Source organism: Equus caballus, chromosome 11 (genome assembly GCF_041296265.1).
Source record: "Equus caballus isolate H_3958 breed thoroughbred chromosome 11, TB-T2T, whole genome shotgun sequence".
Taxonomy (NCBI): Eukaryota; Metazoa; Chordata; class Mammalia; order Perissodactyla; family Equidae; genus Equus; species Equus caballus.
In genome coordinates this window covers 52275586-52293336 of record NC_091694.1, presented here as the reverse complement: position 1 = coordinate 52293336, position 17751 = coordinate 52275586, and the positions used below count along the sequence as shown (strand labels likewise).

Genomic DNA, 17751 nt, shown 5'->3' with positions numbered 1-17751 from the left:
TACACTAGTCTAGTCTGGCCGTCATCCCTTCCACACATTTTGGCGTGTACTTAGTCCTGCAACTCAGGCATTGCCCTCTTCCTTCCCTTCCCTCCCACGCCCAAAGTAGCTGTTAGCACGGTCCACACTGACTCCCCAGTTGCGTGCGAGCCAGTAGACGTGGTATATTCCACACCCTCTTTTCTGCAGTGCTGCCCTCTGGGACAGCATTCTCTTCTGGGTTTTTTGTCTCCTTTGCTTCTAGTTTTTTGCTCCTCTTGTTCTTTAAGCACTAGTGTTCTCTGAGATTCTGCCTTTACTCATACCTCTTTTTGTCTATCTTTTTTAATTTTAATTTTTAAATTAACATACAGCAAAATTGTCTGTATGCATAGTCCCGTGAATTTTCACACATGTACAGATTTGCATGACCACTACCACAAACAGGACACAGAACCGTTCTATCCCTCCCAAACACTCCCGTGTGCCGTCCCTTTCAGTCATACCCTCCCCCATCCGTAACCCTTGGCAACCACCAACTGATCTATTCTCCATCACTATAGTTTTATCTTTTGGAGAATATCATATAAATGGAATCATACACATGAGCTTCTTAGTATCCCATTTTAATTTTTCTATTGTGTTTTTTACTATATACAGTTATACTTCACTTAACAGCAGGGGTACATTCTGAGAAATGCATTGTTAAGTGATTTTGCAGTTGTGCTAACATCATAGAGTGTACTGACACAAACCTAGATGGTATACACTACTACACACCTAGGCTATATGGCTATATGGTGCTAATCTTATGGGACCACCATCAAATATGCCGTCTGTCATTGACTGAAATGTCGTTATGCGGCACGTGACTGTATCTCTTTGTGCAGATTGTATTAGTGGTTACTAGGGATGGCAATATATATACTTAACATTCTACAGTCTACTTAGAATCAATATATTTTACCACTTCAGATAGGATATAGAAACCTTACCACTGTATAGGTCCCTTGACCTTCCCTCCTTTATGTTGTATTGTCTCATGTATTACACTTATGTGCATTGAAAACCAGACATAAGTTTTGCTTTCAACTGTCAAACAAATGTTAAAGAATTTAATTAGAGAAGAATATTTACCCGGATACTTACCATTTCTGTTACTCTTCTTTCGTTTCTGATGTCCCAGATTTACTGTTGGTATGATTTCCCTTCTGTCTAAAGAATTTTCTTTAGCGGTCTTTTTGGTCTGCTGATAAGAGATTCTCTTAGTACTTCTTCATCTGAGAGTGCCTTTTTTCACCCTCCTTCCTGAAGGATATTTTCGCTGGATATAGAATTCTGTGTTAACAATTCTTTTCTTTTAGCACTTTTAAAGCATTGTTACACTTCCTTCTGGTCTCCATGCTTTCTGATGAGAAATCCACAGACATTCAAGTCTTTGTTGCCCTCTAGGTAATATGTCATTTTTCTTTGGTTGTTTTCAAGATTTTTTTCTTTGTGTTTAGTGTTCAGCAGTTTGATATAGTATGGGCGTGGGTTTCTTTGTGTTTATCTTGTTTGGAGTTTGCTGGGCTTCTTGAATGTGTAGTTTTTGTTTTTTGCCACATCTAATAAAATTTCAGCTATTATTTCTTTAAATATTTTTGCTGCTCCCGACTCTTTTCTTCTGGGACTCTGACGATATGAATGTTTGACCTTTTGCCATTTTCCCACAAGTCCCTGAGGCTATGTTCAATCCTCCCCCTGCCCAAGTCTCTTTTCTCTTTATTGTTTGGATTGGATAATTTCTATAGCCTCTTTCCTCTGTCATCTCCATACTGCTATTGAGTCCATCCAGTGAGTTTTTCTGATTCAGTCATTGTATTTTTCAGTTTCAAAATTTGCATTTAGTTCTTCTCTGTACCTTCTGTTTCTTTGCTGAAACTTTCTATCTTTTCATTTGTTTCAAGAGTAGTCACCTTTACTTGTTGGAGCATTTTTATTATAGCTGTTTTAAAGTCTTTGTCAGATAATTTCAACGACTCTGTCACGTCAGCATTGGCATCTGTTGATTGTCCTTTCTCATGCAACTTGAGATTTTTCTGCTTCTTCTTATGCTAAGTAACTTTGGATTGTATCCTGGACGTTTTGATTATTATAAGATTCTAGCTTTTGTTTAGATCCTATAGAGATGTTAGTATTTTATTTTAGCAGGCATTTGCCCTGGTTGAGTTGAGGCCACAGGTTCCAAGTAGCTTTCTATGGGTTGTGATTCTAGTGGCGATTCAGTTTTCAAAGCTTTGCAGTGCTATTTGGATCTATCCCATGTGTGCATCATCCTGGGAGTTGGATGGTTTTCTGTCTGTTAGTTCATCTTCATGGATGCACAGCTTAGAGATGAGTCCAGGAGTTCATAAACAACTTTAAGGGTTTCCTTTCTTAAGCTCCTTCCTCTCCATGGTCTTTTGGTACTTTTTTGTCTCTTAGATCTCCCTTTTTGTTTCTCTAGCCTGAAATCTGGGGCTTTAGTTACCCCACTCTGCTGTGCACTTACCACCTATCTTTTCTTTTTCTTTAACCCAATCTGAGTCTGTGAACTTTCTTTTTTCTTTTGGCTTTTTATTTAAAGTTTTTTCAAATCTACAGAAAAGTTTGGAGGTATATGACTTTCAGGCATTTGGTTTTGCTTTCTTTGTGTATATATACTTTTCTTTCCGGTAAATCATTTAATAGTAAGTTGAGGGTGTCTCCAAGATACTTCAGCATGTATCTCCTAAGAACTAGCATGTTCTCCTACATAACCAAAATATCATTAGCATATATGAGAAGCACCTTTTATATGGAGTCTATATTTAAATTTCTCCAATTGTCCCAATATGTCCTTTAACCACTTTAATTTTTTTTGAGGAGTCACTCCTCAAAGCATTTTTTTGAAGGATCTCTCCTAAAGCATTCAGTCAAACATTAAAGATTGCATTTAGTTATTGTGTATTTGTGTATTTTTAGTGTCCTTTAATTTAGAACCTGTCTCCCTCCTCCCTTTTTTTTTTTTTTTTTTGCCATTGACGTTTTTAAAGAGTTCATATCAATTGTAGGATTTCCTACATTATGTATTTGTCTGAATGTTTCCTTATGATTAGATTTAGGTTAAACATTTTTGGTAAAAAAAAAAACCCACATAAGTAAAATTGTATACTTCTCATTGCATTACATCAGGAGACCTAAAATGACAGTTTGTCCCATTATTGCTGATGGTAAGCCTGCCCTCTTGCTTAATATCTGCCATATTTCTTCATTGTAAAGGTAGCTTTTCCCCTCTGTAACTAAGAAAGAATCCATGGGGTGATACTTTGAGACTATGACTATGCTGTTTTCCAACAACTCTTCTACCCAATGGTGTTTAACATCTATTGATGATCCTTTCTTGAATCAATTATTGCATGGGTGTTTGCAAAATGGTGCGCATCTTTGACTTTTTACGGGTGATAAAATTATACAGAAAAGCATAGAAGTGATTATATAAAAGTCAGAATGGTAGTTGCTTTGGGGGAAGAGGGAGGAGTTAGTGATTATATGAGGACATGGTGTGGGGGAGGGGAGAGAGAAGGAGGTGTTGAGGTTTGAAAAGCCACTTATTTCTTGACCTAGGTGATAATTACATGGGTATTCACTTTGTGATAATTTGTTGAATTGCACATATATTTTCCATACACGAGTTATATTCATGATAAAAAGCCCATATTTTAGCATTACATTTCACAAGAATATGTAGATTTGTGTTCATGGATTCATTGCTTGCCATGATTTATTTTAGTTTTTATGTTATTATACCATGACTTAATTAATCTTGATTTCCCTTTTTTCTATTGATATCTTTATCATCTGAAATACTTTAAGAAATTTTTTTTTTAACCAGGAATAGTACTTGAGTATTACTTGGTACTTGGGTACCCAAGTCCTAGTACTTGGGTATACACACACACTTTGGAGTATGTTATAATGTTATTTGTCTCGGAAATATTTTAAGAGACCAAGATACATGTATACATATATGTTTACATACATATGCATATATTTCTTTCTTAGAAATATATATGTATATATGTATCTCAGAAAAATATTATATATCATCTAAGATATGTATATACTTGTGTATATATATAGATAAATGTATAAAAGTGTTTGTATATACACATATATGTATGTTTGTGTATATATGTGTATCCAAACATATATGCATATACATATACACACATATGACAGTTCATTTTGGCACATTGTTCACTCATGTTTTTCTCTAGGTCAGAATACTTCTGTGTGCTTTCTGCAAATGGAAGCTAGTCCAGCAGATTACATGCCCCAGTGGTGAATATTACTGCAGTGTGGGGCGAGTGCACTCACCATCTTGCCCTCCTAAGCTGAACGTGTTTTGCATGTGTTATTTCCTCCACTTGGTCTGTCTTTCTGCCACTTACTTGGTGTTCTGATGGTTTGGAGCCATAATGGCTGAGAGAAGTGTCCAAGAGTTATTGCTATATTTGTCATGAAGAAATGTAGGAAGATGATCTTGCTAGATTTTAAAACACATGTTTGATGGCAGCTCCAGGTGCTTTTGCGTACAGCGAGATTAAAGATGAGCAGGCAGGCAATCCTCTGATGCTGTGAAGGGCACTGCAGATTTCACTGCAACGTGGGAGAGTAAACAAAAAAATGGCTGAATAAGAGCTAGATGAAACTCTGACCAAAGGCATGTGGAGGCTTCCGGGCCCCCAAACACGTGTGAGTGGTGACCTTCGTTCGATGTTTTAAGAGCTTGACTGTCACACACTTGGACAGTTTTGTTTCAGTCAGTGCTGCCATTTCCATGACCTGGTCCCTGCGTTAACCAGCTGGGTGAGTGCCTCCTGACTCCTTGCACAGTTGCATCTTCCTCTTGTCCATGCGCATCCACTGTGGCTTTGCTAGATTTTGAATCCTCAGGTCACAGCCTTTGTCCCTCACACCCTTTTTACTCCATTGTCTTCTAATATTTGATGCTTCACGGGAACAGTCTGATGCCACTTTAATTTTCTTTAATTAATTCTTTAATTTTCTTAATTTCGGCAGCTGGTAAAGCTGCTCTCCTCTGTCTACCATTTGAATGCTTCAGAATTTTTTTCTTTATTCTGAAATTCAGACGTTTCATGAGATATTTCTAGACCTTTTTCATTAATGTTGTTCAGAACTCTGAGGTTTTTTTTGATATGAAGACTTGGGTGCTTTTTCAGCTCAAGAAAAAATTATTATTTATTTGGTTATTGTTTCTTCTGTTTTCCTGGATCTTTATCCCTGTGTCTTATTTTTTCCCTCCTTTATTTTGTCCTCGCCAACCTTTTTCTGTGACTTCTGGGAGATTATTCAAGCTTGTTTTCTAAATCTTTTATTTATATTACAATCTAGTTAACTGCCTTCATTGTGGTTTTTAATTTGACAATGGTGTTTCTATCTGGATACAGTGTTTCTAGAAATCTTACGTTATTCCCTCATTGTGGCTCTCTGTTCTGGTTGCATTGATTTAGTGTCCTCTTGTTTTAAAAAAAGAAACCAGTTTCTCAAGGTTTCTCCTTTTCTGGAAGGAATTGTATTTTCTAGAGAAGAGGTGCAAGGGAGGGGGAGAGGATGTTCCCTCGAATACTCCTCAGATGCTCCCTCATTTTGAGCTCTTTTTTTTACACCTATTGGCTGTTGCTCCTCACAGATTGGTGTCTGTCTATTGTTGGAAATTGGGAAGGGTTCTCTCTTAGCGCCAGGCCTCTGTTACACATTCTTAAGCCCAGATGAAGGAAGAATGAAAGGCCTTGGTTGATGGCAGGGAGGAAGAAGGAAAGGAGCCTGTGTTTTCTGCTTAGCCTGGCCTAGCTGTCCCTGCTTAAGTTGTGAGCAGGTGTAGCCGAGGGGATTTCTCCGTGGCCTCCCTCTGTTCGGGTGTGCTGGAGTTCCCCGCCACCTGCCCTGCCACAGGGTGCCACAGGTGAGTCACTGCTTTGCCTTTGCTGATTTGTAGACTGGTCTTGCCTTCTGTTCCTGGGTTCTGTCCTATATTTGACATCTTTTCCTAGTGTACGGCATGATAAGAGGTCACCCCTCCCTCATTTTTAGTTTCCATTGTAGGGAATAAAAGGAGTTAAACTAATACCCTCAAGAACAGCTCTATATTCCTTGTTTGTTTTTTAACATTTGTCTTCAAAGGTTGTCACCAATATATGTGAAAGGCGTAATATAATGACTTTATAACTGCCAGCATCTTTTATAAGTACCAAAAGGCACCAAGCTTATCTGAAAATATGCAGCACACTTTCTTCCTTTTTATAGAATTTATTGAGACTGTAATTGAGAGTAGGAAAAAATTATGAAATATAGTTGGAGTCAAATATTTTGATACCATATAATATATCTTACTGCTTTTGACTGTCAGTTTTATGTCATACTTTATTTTATATCATCCATTTTTTCCATCCTATGTTGGAATGGCATTTGGTGTCTCAAATTAACACATGATAGAAATAGAAGCCCCTTCTCAAAACCGAATGCAAATACCAGGAAGCAAAATATCAGTTTCTCTTTGGAGGCTGTACTGTCAGGAATCTGAAAGAGTCAGCTGGCTGTTTCTCAACCTGTGCTCTGAAACCTGTCTTTAATTTGCTCATAATAGAATGTGGTCAGGGGAATTCCCACCTTAGAAGCTGGCGGGCTGCAGGCGGGAACTGCCCCCGGCTCCCTGCCCTCAGATGTTTTTTCTGGGTCATGATAACTGACAAGCGGAGGGATTCTATGAAACCAACCAAGAGTGGCAGTAGAAACCTTTTCAAAATTGATTTGGCAGTATGTTTCAAAGTCCACGCAGCAGTCGTAATCACACTTTGTTAACTTAAGCAAGTGATACATAAGAAGGAGAATGATAATGGAGGAAAGAATTCATTGACTCATTATGTAGAAATATGGAAGCATTCTAAGTTTCCCACAATGGGCTATTTGTAATGAATGTTTATTTAATGGAATGAATATTTTGTAACCGTTAGAAATTATAACTGTGAAGACTGTGTAGCAACATGAATGAGTACAAATGATATCATGTTAACAGGAGGCAAAAGGCTTATATATTGCAATTATATAAAAATATATGTTTATGTCAGATCTTAGAAGGAAGCACCTAGAAGTGATTACTGGGGTGTTTGGATAACTTTTTACTTTCTTCCCCCCTCTCATTTATAAAGTGCTATTAAATAATTTTTAAAAGCTTAAAAATAGAGTTGTTGTTTTATTTAAAAAAACAGAATAAACTAGTAAATAGGTTTATCAACCAAAATGAAAAACTTCTGTGTTTGGTCTGAGATTGAAACATTAACCCCTTCAGTGCTGACTACTGATTTTTGCTGAGCTAATCTGCTACAAACTTTTTATTTACCTCTATGTTATGAATATTTACAAATTTAAAAGAAATCTATGTAGAAACCCAGTTAATGTATAACAGCTAATGTAATATATTTAGCATCAGATAGGAAGTATTTTACTCTTGACTTTCTTATAGTGACAGAGCCTTATTAAGCCTGAATTTTATATTACATATTGCGGCATTAAAACATACCGTGCAATCTTGGTGTAATCAGTTGCATGAGAACAAGGTGTCATGCAACTACACAAAGCATAACTGTTATTGTGGAATATCCTGATAGGACATGAGGATTGGATCATAAAAATACTCAGTTTCATATATGTACTAGATATAAGCTCAACTGTGTTCTATGCTACTAGACAAAAACTGAAACGATGTATCCAAGTCCTTGCATCACATTTTAGGATGAGTACTATGCCCAAAGCATCAAGATGTCGCAAGATCTAGAAATGCCTTTTTTTAGGATCTGCTAAAGTTTTCAGTTAATTGTCTTTAGCCTAGAAGAGAAAAACTAAGGAGATATAGTAGGAGAATTGTCTTGTGGAAGAAAGAACACTGGCATTGTATTGTTCTAGAAATAGCTAAGGTGGAAGTTGAAAGCAGGCAGATTTTCAGCTCAGTGTACAGAACCTTATGATAATTAGAGTCACTCTCCAGCTCAGCCATGGCACTGATTTTCTCATCAGTTTCCATGTTACTAGTCCCTGGGAGTGTTCAGCAAAATGTTAGCCATCCTGCTGCCAGGGATATCGTAAAAAAGAAAGGAACTACAAGATAATAACATGACTTCTCACAGCTGAAATTTTATTATTCTAAGGCATTTGCTTTGTCTTTGCAGAATGCATGCATGCATCGTGCATGTGTGCCTGCTTGCCTTCCTTCCTGGAAAATCTTAGGAATAGCATAGTATTATAAACTTTTAATTTTTTCTGATTTATATTTTTAATTGAGGTATAATTTACATACTTAGTATTCAGTTCTGTGCGTTTGGACAACTGTATACATTTGTGTCACCATTTAGAATATTTCCATCATCCCAGAAAATTCCCTAATGTCCCTTTCTAGTCAATCCCACCACCACCCCGGAGGCAGCTACTTTCTGATTTCTTTCCAATAGATTAGGTTTATCCTTATGCTTCATATAAATGGAATCATGAAGTATATATGATTTTTATTTTATTTTAGCCAACATAATGCTTTTGAGATTTATATAGTTGTTGTGTTTATAAGTAGCTCGTTGTTTTATTGCTGAATAGTATTCCGTTATACAGATATACCCCGATTTGCTTATCTACTTTCCTATTGATGGCTATCTGGATTTTGTTTAGTTTGGGATTGTAATGAATAAGGCTGCTATTTATATTTTTGTACAGGTCTTTCTTAGAAATATGTCTTTATTTCTGTTTGGTAAATACCTAGGAGTGAAATTTCTGGGTCAGAAGGTAGATATTATGGTTAACTTGATTAGAACCGACAAACACTTCGACAATTACCTTTGTGCCAAATCTTCCCCAGCAAGTAGTGTCATCAGTTTTTAATTTTAGCATTCTGGTGAGTGTGAAGCAGTATCTTATTGTGGTTTAAATTTACATTTCCCTAATGACTAATGAATGTTGAGCTTCTTTTAATGTACTTATTGGCCGTTTGTATATCTTCTTTTACAAAACATCTGTTCAGATCTTTTGCCTATTTTAAAATTAGGTTGTCTGTCTTTTTTATTGTTAATATGTAGGAGTTCCTTATATATTCTAGATACAAATACTTTGTCAGAGATATGGCCTGCAAATATTTACCAGTCTGTGGCTTGTTTATTAATTTTCGTAGTGGTGTCTTTGGATGAGCAGAAATTATCATCTTGATGAAATCCAGTTGACCAGTTTCTTTTCTTTTGTAGATAGTCTTTTTATGTCCTGTCCAGGAAATTTTCTGTGTTTGATGGTTAGGTCTATGAACCATCTCAAATGAATTTTTTGTGTATGGTGGGAGGGAAGAGTCAAGGTTCTTTTCGTTTCCTCATACAGGCATCCACTTGTTCCAGCATCACTTATTGAAAAGACCTTTGTTTCCCTATTTGACTGACTTTGTTGTTGACACCTGTGTTTAGAATTGAGTACACACACACACACACACACACACACACACACAAACACACAGATCTATTTCTGGACTCTGTTTTGTTCCATTGATCTATTTGTCCTTATTCCAGTCCCACACTGTCACGATTACTATATATTTATAATAAAGCTTGAATTTTGGTTGTATAATACCTCCAACTTTGGGTGGGTTTTTTCTTTTCTATTTTGGGGGGGCAAGATTATTTTGGCAATTCTAAATCATTTGCTTTTCCGTATACATTTTCGAAATGGCTGGACAATTTCATTTTAAAAGCCTGCTATGATTTTGGTTGGGATTGCTTTGAATCTTTAGATCAGTTGAGGAGAGTGAACATATATCTTTAAAATATTGAGTCTTCCCAGTCCACGAAGGTGGTACAGCTCTCTATCTGTTCAGGTCTTCTTTAATTTCTCCCAACACTGTTTTATAGTTTTCACTATAGAGGTCATGTGCATTTTTTTGTTAGATTTATTTCTAAGTATTTGATGTAGTTTTTGATGCTGCTATAAGTGATACTGTTTTTTACTTTCATTTTTCAGTTGCTTGTCACTAGTTTATAGAAATACATTGCTCTTTATAATTGACTTTGTATCTGCAGGTTTGTTAAACTCACTTATTAGTTCTAGTAGTTTTTAAATAGATTCCATAGAGTTTTCTATGTACCCGATCATATCATCTGCAAACATATGTACTTATATCTTCTTTTCAAATCTTTTTTGCCTTATTTTCTTGCCTTATTAAACAATGTAGGACTTCTAATCAAATGTGCAATGGACGTCATCAGAGCAGATGTCTTGACCTTGTTTCCTGATCTTAGAGAAAACGTGTTCAGTGATTCACCATTAGGTACAATGTTAGCTCTAAGTTTTTCATAGATGTCCTTCATCAGGTTGAAGAAGTTCTCTTTCATTCTCGTTTTGCTGAGAATTTGTATCATGAATGGACACTGAATTTTGTCAAATCCTTTTTCTGCATTTATTGAAATGCTCATGATTAACTCCCTTAGTCTGATCATTGATTTTACATATGTCTTCTTTTCAAATATATGCATTTAGAGCAATAAACTTCCATCTAAGCTCTGCTTCATTTGCATCCCACAAACTTTTATGTTGGATGGTTGTTATCATTCAGTTCCAAATATTTTCTGTTTCCTCTTGTGATTTCATTTTTGTCCCATGTGTTATTTAGAGGTGGTTTTCTTAATATTCACATTTGGAGATTTTTCAGTTTTCATCACATATGGTGTTTTATCACGATGAAAGGTTCCTTTTTCTCTCTGGTAGTACCCCTTGGCCTGACATCTATCTGGTCTGATATTAATATAGTCATGCCAGCTTTCTCATGCAAATGCTTTCTGTGCTTTATGTTTAAAATGAGTTTCTTGTGAAAGCATATAGTTGGGTCGTCTTTCTTTTTTTAATTCTGCCTGACGTTCTTTGTCTTTTAATTAAGGAGTTCGTCCATTTTTATTTAACGTGACTATTGATATAGTTGGGTTTAATTAAATCTGTCACCTAGATATTTATATTCTTTTTCCCCTGTCTGTTCTTTGTTCCTCTGGATATGCTTTCCTGTCTTCTTTTGGGTAAATCATACATTCTTGGTTTTTAATTTTATTCCCTCTATTGAACTTTTATTTTTTAAGCTATACCTCTGGGAGTTGGGCGATGGTGTGTGTGTGTGTGTGTTGGTTTTCTTTTTTTTCTTTCTTTTTTTTTAAGTGATTGCTTTAGAGCTGTGTTGTTCAATATAATAGTCACTGGCCACATGTGGCTATTTAAATTTTAATTAATTGAAATATGAAAAAATAAAAATATATCCCCGACAGTAGCATGGAGAATGGATTGAAAGGATTCAGGACTAGAAAGAGTAACATAAGTTAGGACATTGTCTTAGAAACACTGGCAAAATTTTGTGAGATGTTAGTAACACAGTTTAAGAGAAATGGTAAGCTTGAGAGATAATGGGGAGGTAAGAGCTGAGTGACTCTTAAGAGTTCTAGCTTGGGCAGCAAATGAATAGTGCTGTCACTGAGGCAGGACAGCTAGGAAGAAAGTTAAATTTGGGAGAAGATGCAGAGTTTAGTTTCAGAGACCTTGAGAGTCAGATGTTTGTAGGAATTTCAAGGCAGAGATAACTAGTAGACAGTTGACTGTATGGGTCAGGAATTACGGAGAGCTATGTAGGGCAGAGAATTTTCACGTTTTTAATTTAAATATTGATGAACTGAAAAGTGTAGAAAATCACCTTGTTAGTATTATAGAGTAAAAAGGTACAGAACTCTGGGGATCGCCAACATTTAAGAGGAAGAAGAGACTCTAGACAGAGCTTATAGATAGATGGAAGGAGAACTGGGAGACAGCATGTTACTGAATTTGAGGGAACAGAGAGTTATCAGTGAATTATTACATGGTGAAAGATTTTCTACGCAGGTGTTACGTGGATGATATTTGACAAATTTGGCTTAGATGCACTTTTCTGAGAAGCAGCGAAGTGCTTTGAAATTATTCAGTGCTTTTATCTCTTAGACTCCATTCATTCTTTGCCTTTATCTTTTAGTATTTATTCTATCTTGCTGTGTACTAGGCTCTCACTTAGGGGCAGAAGATATAGAGATGAATCAAAGTTTCTGTCGTACTCTTTCTCTAAAGGAAAGACATACAAACAAATAATTAGAAGACAAAATATAAGGTCTGTAAGTAAAAAGAGGTTGTAGGAAGTGCTGCAGGAGGCCAGAAGGAAGAGTACCCCACTCCTCTGTGCCTTCACAAGCTGTTCTGCTTGCATGGATGGCCCTTTTCCTGCTCCTTCATCCACACGGCCGAAACTCAGCTCAAGCGTCATTCTGGAAATGTCCTTTGACTTCCCTGTTTGTTTTATTTAATTCTTTAAGAAAAATGGTGACTCAGACAACTTATTTCTAAAGCAATCACTAAAAAAAAAAAAGAGGAAGGGAGGGAAGGAGAAAGGAAAGAGAACCAAAATTGAAAAAATAATATATACTCATTATGAGAAATTCAGGCAACACGGAAAATACCAGAAGATCACCCAGGATCCCACCACCTAGAAATAATCATTATTAACATTAGATTAACATCATCCAGAGATATCTTTATAGGTTTGTACATATGAAAGGTTGGATAGAAATAATTTTGCATAATTAATATCATACTATATTTTAAATGTTAAGTGCTTAATTTCACTTTACAAAGATTAGCGTGAGAAAGATAAACTTCAAAGATTCTTTACAAGAAATAGTAACTACTAAAAGATTCTTCTAAGGTTAACAAAAAATTGCATAAAACATTGAAGCTTCATGATTGTATAAAGCTGTAAGTTTCTGTGTTTATTACTTTTCAGCAGCTTGATGGGACTGTGCTGTGAATGATGAAGAAATTAGCACCGTCAACTTCTTTTCACCCTCCTCCCTGGCCCTCCAGCTGCTTCCTGGTTTTCAGTTATAATTACCTTGTCACTGCTTATAACATTTATCTACCTTTCTGTAACCCAATCCATATATTTGTTTATTCTCAGCTCAGTATTTAAATGGATTCCATTCTCACCATCATCTCTTATGTCATGGTCTCTGGCTTCTCCATTCTAGAGTTCTTTATTTTTATTCACCTCTTGGTTGGCTAGATTTCATCATCAAGTAGTTTTCTTAAGAAGGACCCCAGTAGTCCCTGAAGTCTTCTTTACTGTCTGTCTGTCACCTTTATACTCAAAGGACAACTTGGCTGGGCATAAATTTGTTAGGTCATGCTTTCTTTCCCTGAACTTTTGACATTTCTGTCTCCTGGAATTGTCCTAAACCGTTTTTTTTTCTTTACGACTACTCCCCCCACACTCGCCCCTTTTATGAATCAGAATTGCAGTTTTCCAAGAAGAGGCATGAGTTCTTTACCTCTTCACTCACAGCCCTTGGGAGAATTCTTACAAGGAAGGACTACCACCGCTATAATACTTTGATGTGAACCAGGGTATTGGGGGTATTAACCATGCATCTTTGTTTATTTTCCTTTCTAGAAATAATTGATGACCTTGCCAACCTGGTGGAGAATACAGATGAGAAACTCCGCACTGAGACCAGGCGTGTCAATATGGTGGACAGAAAGTCAACATCTTGCGGTGAGAGAGCTGTAGCTGTGGTTCTGCCTCTTGAATCACTTATGGATTTACCCTGCTCGATTTCCCACGTTTGTCTAATTACTGCAGGGATTTGCTTGCTCCTCTGACACAGAAGCACTAAAATTGCTCAAAGATACCCAAGCCTTGTTAAAATGAAATGAATTGTTATGAGTGCAGGGGAAGTATAATGCACTGTTGGTTTTTTTCATTTAAAATAAGAAACCTTCCTGTGTGCTTGCAGCGAATAATAGTTGGGAAATTGTATGCCGTCATGCAGGTTGGTGGTGGTAGATCTCATGGGTTTTTAAAGGCGAGCTCACTTACTTTGTGCCTCTTTTTGTTCACAAGCCTATTTGTGGAAGCTTGAACTGCGGAGCAGTTAGGAGCCGAGGTTCTGAAATCCAACAAATTTCAAATCCTTTCTTTAGTGTTGTTATCTTTGGCAGTCACTTTACTCCTTAATACCTTGTACCTTGTAAAATGGGGATTCACATGCCAAGTTATTAATCACTTGGAGTGATTCTTAAAATACTGATTCCCAGGTCCTCCCCTAGAGATTCTGACCGAGCAGGGCTGGGTTGGAGTTCAAGAGTGTTCATCATTTAACAGGTTCGCCAAGCTATTCTGATGCAGGTACTTGCTCTCTGTAGAATTTCTGATGTAGAGTTTTGTGAGGTTTAAATTATGTATTGCCTGTGCACGGTGCCTTGCCCAAAGGAGAGCGACGATAAATGCTGGTGACAGTAGTAGCCATCACAATGATTGTTATTTGGTGCCTTGTCTCACAAAGGTGTACCAGGTTTATAAAGCTAATACCTTTACTATAAATAGAAATACAACATCACTAAAAAAACTAATGATCGGAGCACATACTTTGCCTAACTTTTAGCCCTTTCAATATGAGAAACATAATGGGTCCCTCTGATCTATCCAGTTTGAGAACAAGGACCTCTGTGCAAGGGTCACCTGAGATGTACAGCCTGAGGAGCATTACCTCCCTTGCTGTGTTTGCTAGTTCCAGAAGTCTAGAACGACAGAGAGAGGACCAGGCAGATACGGACTCTGGAACCTCAGAGGAAGTGGACCTCTGAGGGCCTACCTGCTTCCCAGTTATCATCTAGCCGATACCAGCCCACTCTGTGCTTCTGCTCTGTAGGCGTGTGCCTCCTCCTTTCTGCCAGAAGCAAGGCCTCCTTGCTTTTGCTTTACCAACCTTCTCACGTGACTTCTATCCACAGAAACTTTGTTCTTTGCATTAGATCCTGAAACTTTGGAGACAGAGATATGGATCCACTCCCACGTCTGTCTCTTATTATCTTTGATTTCTGTATAAACTTAATCTTACTGAGCCTTAGTTTCCTAAGCTGTAAAAAAGTGGATAACCTGGTTATCCAAATGAAATTGTCTAGAATGTGTAAAGTGTCTAATGCTGACCATCTTCCCTGGCTTTCCGTATTAATGTGGAGAGGCACTAGAGTGTCTCCATTCAGAGTGTGGCTCTAGAACCTGGACTCACATCCCGGCTCCGCCACTCACCAGCTGTGTGACACTGGGAAAGCCCAAACTCCCCTTCACCTCAGTTTTCCCATCTTTGAAATGGGAATAATAATGGTATATAACTGAGAGGGTTATTGTAAGGAATAAATGAATTAATATAAAGATAGAGATATGAATATAGATATAGATGATATAGATACAGATAGATACATATGGATATACAGCACTTAGAACATGTTTGGCACATAGTAAGCAGTGAGCAAATATTAGCTCTTACCTTTGTATGTCTAAAGTAGGAAGAGTCTTCCCAATTAAATGACAACTTTCCTGAGGTCTTTTTGATGTGCTAAGCAATCATATTGCTATTAATTTGGAGTGAACATATTCTCAGACACGTCGTATGCCCCTCAGCACACCATTCGTGAAGTCATAATGGAGAATATTGATTCTACTGTTGCTAATTTTTTACTGTATGGTATTACCTAGTTTCGGTATTTATACCCAGAAATGTCCATAAAATCTTCTGAGCTGAACTGTTTCAGAAATTTAGAGACTCCTAGAATTGCTAAAATATATGTTTTTAAAACTTAGTATCTTAAAATATGTTAACTCTAAATTTATCTCATGCCTTATTTGTATTTAGTTATTTGTTATATATTATATAATAGTTATATACTTTAAAATATATTATTCGTAACAGAATTATATGTAGTGACTCAGAAGGTAGAAGCACAGCAGTACAGTGTGGTAGATACTGAAAGAAGAAATTTCTTTATTCCTTCAGTGGAATTACTTTAGAAAAAATTTCTTAGCCCTCCAAATTTTTCCTAATATTTACTTAGCAGTTCCATCAGTATCATAGATCAACACCCGAATAACTACCCTTATACCATTTCTGATGCCTGATACCTTTAAAGGAAAACTTAGTGCTTTTATATTTTTAGAGAGAAGTTTGTGATTATATATGTGTTTGTTGACAGACAGTGCTAGTTTTTGCATATTGATGACAGTTCAGCATGTGGCCTCCAGAGCTATGGGGAGGTCAGGCAGGCATGTCTTTATGACACCTAGCAATTAACTTCTGAGTATTTCACTGGTCAGTATTAAGCCTTTGAACAGAAGGCATATTGTGGAATTTACTGAGTAGGTCTAGCAGCCCTTGGTAAAATTAGCCTGACCTTTTTTTAAAAATATTTTTTATTGTGGTGAAATATACATAACATAAATTTTACCATTGTAACTATTTTTAAGCGTGCAGTTCAGTGGCATTAAGTACCTTTGCATTGTTATTGCCACCATCACCACCATCCATCTCCAGAACTTTTTCATCTTCCCCAACTGAAACTCTGTACTCGTTAAACACTAACTCCCCATTCCGCTCCCCCCAGCCCCTGGTAACCACCCGTGCTTTCTGTCTCTATGAATTTGACCACTCTAGGGACCTCACATAAATGGAATCAGGCAGTATTTGTCCTTTTGTATCCAGCTTATTTCACTTAGCATACTGTCTTCAGTATTCCTCTATGTTCTAGCATGTGTCAGAATATCCTTCCTTTTTTAGCTGAGTAGTAGTCCATTGTATGGATATGCTACATTTGGTTTGTCCATTTATCTGTCAGTGGCCTCTTGGGTTGTTTCCACCTTTTGGCTATTGTGAATAATGCTGCTGTGAACGTGAGTGTACAAGTATCAGTTCAAGTCCCTGCTTTGTTGCGGATCTACCCAGAGGCGGAATTGCTATATCAAATGGTAATTCAGTGTTTCACTTTTTTGAAGAACCACTATACTAACCTGAACTTTTGTTTTGCTTCCAGCCTCTAAACTCTTAGGTTCTTTCTAGTAGTTTCTCTTTTTATCAGGCTGAGAGTGGCAGGCAAGTGGGGCAAAAGTTAAGGCCCTGGGCCCAGCTCAATTGGGAATTGTAATAGGAGACCCTTCCTATTATCATTATTATTGTTATTATTATTATTGTTGTTATTGTTATTAAACTGGGACCCCAAAGAGCTACACCCTTAAGATTAAAGTGACCCAGAAGTAAACCTGTCTTGGGGACTGTGAAGAAGGCAGCCTTGGCACGAACAGAATAGGAGAAGAAAAAGAAAGGAAAAAACTACAGTTCCTGATAGGTCCAGTTGTGGTCACAGAAAGGCCACACCCAGGGTGGGTTTGCACCCTGGGGGTCCATGCTCAGGATGGGCCAGGAAACCTCATAGCCTGAATGTGTTTTGAGGCACTCACCTGTTTGTTATAGCTCCAGGTGCCTGGCAGAAACAAGGAAATGCTTCTCTGGAAGAGCGCGTATTTATCCTAAGTCTCTAGGAATCAACCAAAAGTAATTTTTTCAGGGCAGTGACCAGCACACGGTCAAAGATAACCTAGCATACATGGAAACAGCACAACATGAGCAAGGATCAGCACAGGCCACAGAAGCCAGTCTGCACAGACATGCGGTATTAGAATGATCAAGCGTGGGTTATAAAGTCAATGATCCTTATTATATCTAAAGAAAGAAATGATAGGCTTGAAAGTATCTTCAGAGAATAGGAAACTATAAACAGTAACATAGAAGATTTGAAAAGGAATCAAATAGAACTTCTAGAAATAAAAAATAACTGAAGTCA

At 37.1% G+C, this 17751-nt stretch overlaps 1 protein-coding gene across 2 annotated transcripts in view; it reads left to right on the top strand.

Annotated features, from left to right (window-relative positions):
- The window catches only part of STX8 (syntaxin 8), a 242768-nt gene that overhangs the window by 135327 nt on the left and 89690 nt on the right, over nt 1–17751 (top strand). For both annotated transcript variants that reach the window (XM_001503237.5, XM_070226534.1), the window contains exon 7: nt 13532–13633. In XM_001503237.5, coding sequence (XP_001503287.3) covers nt 13532–13633 — 102 coding nt within the window. The remainder of the gene's footprint in view (nt 1–13531; nt 13634–17751) is intronic.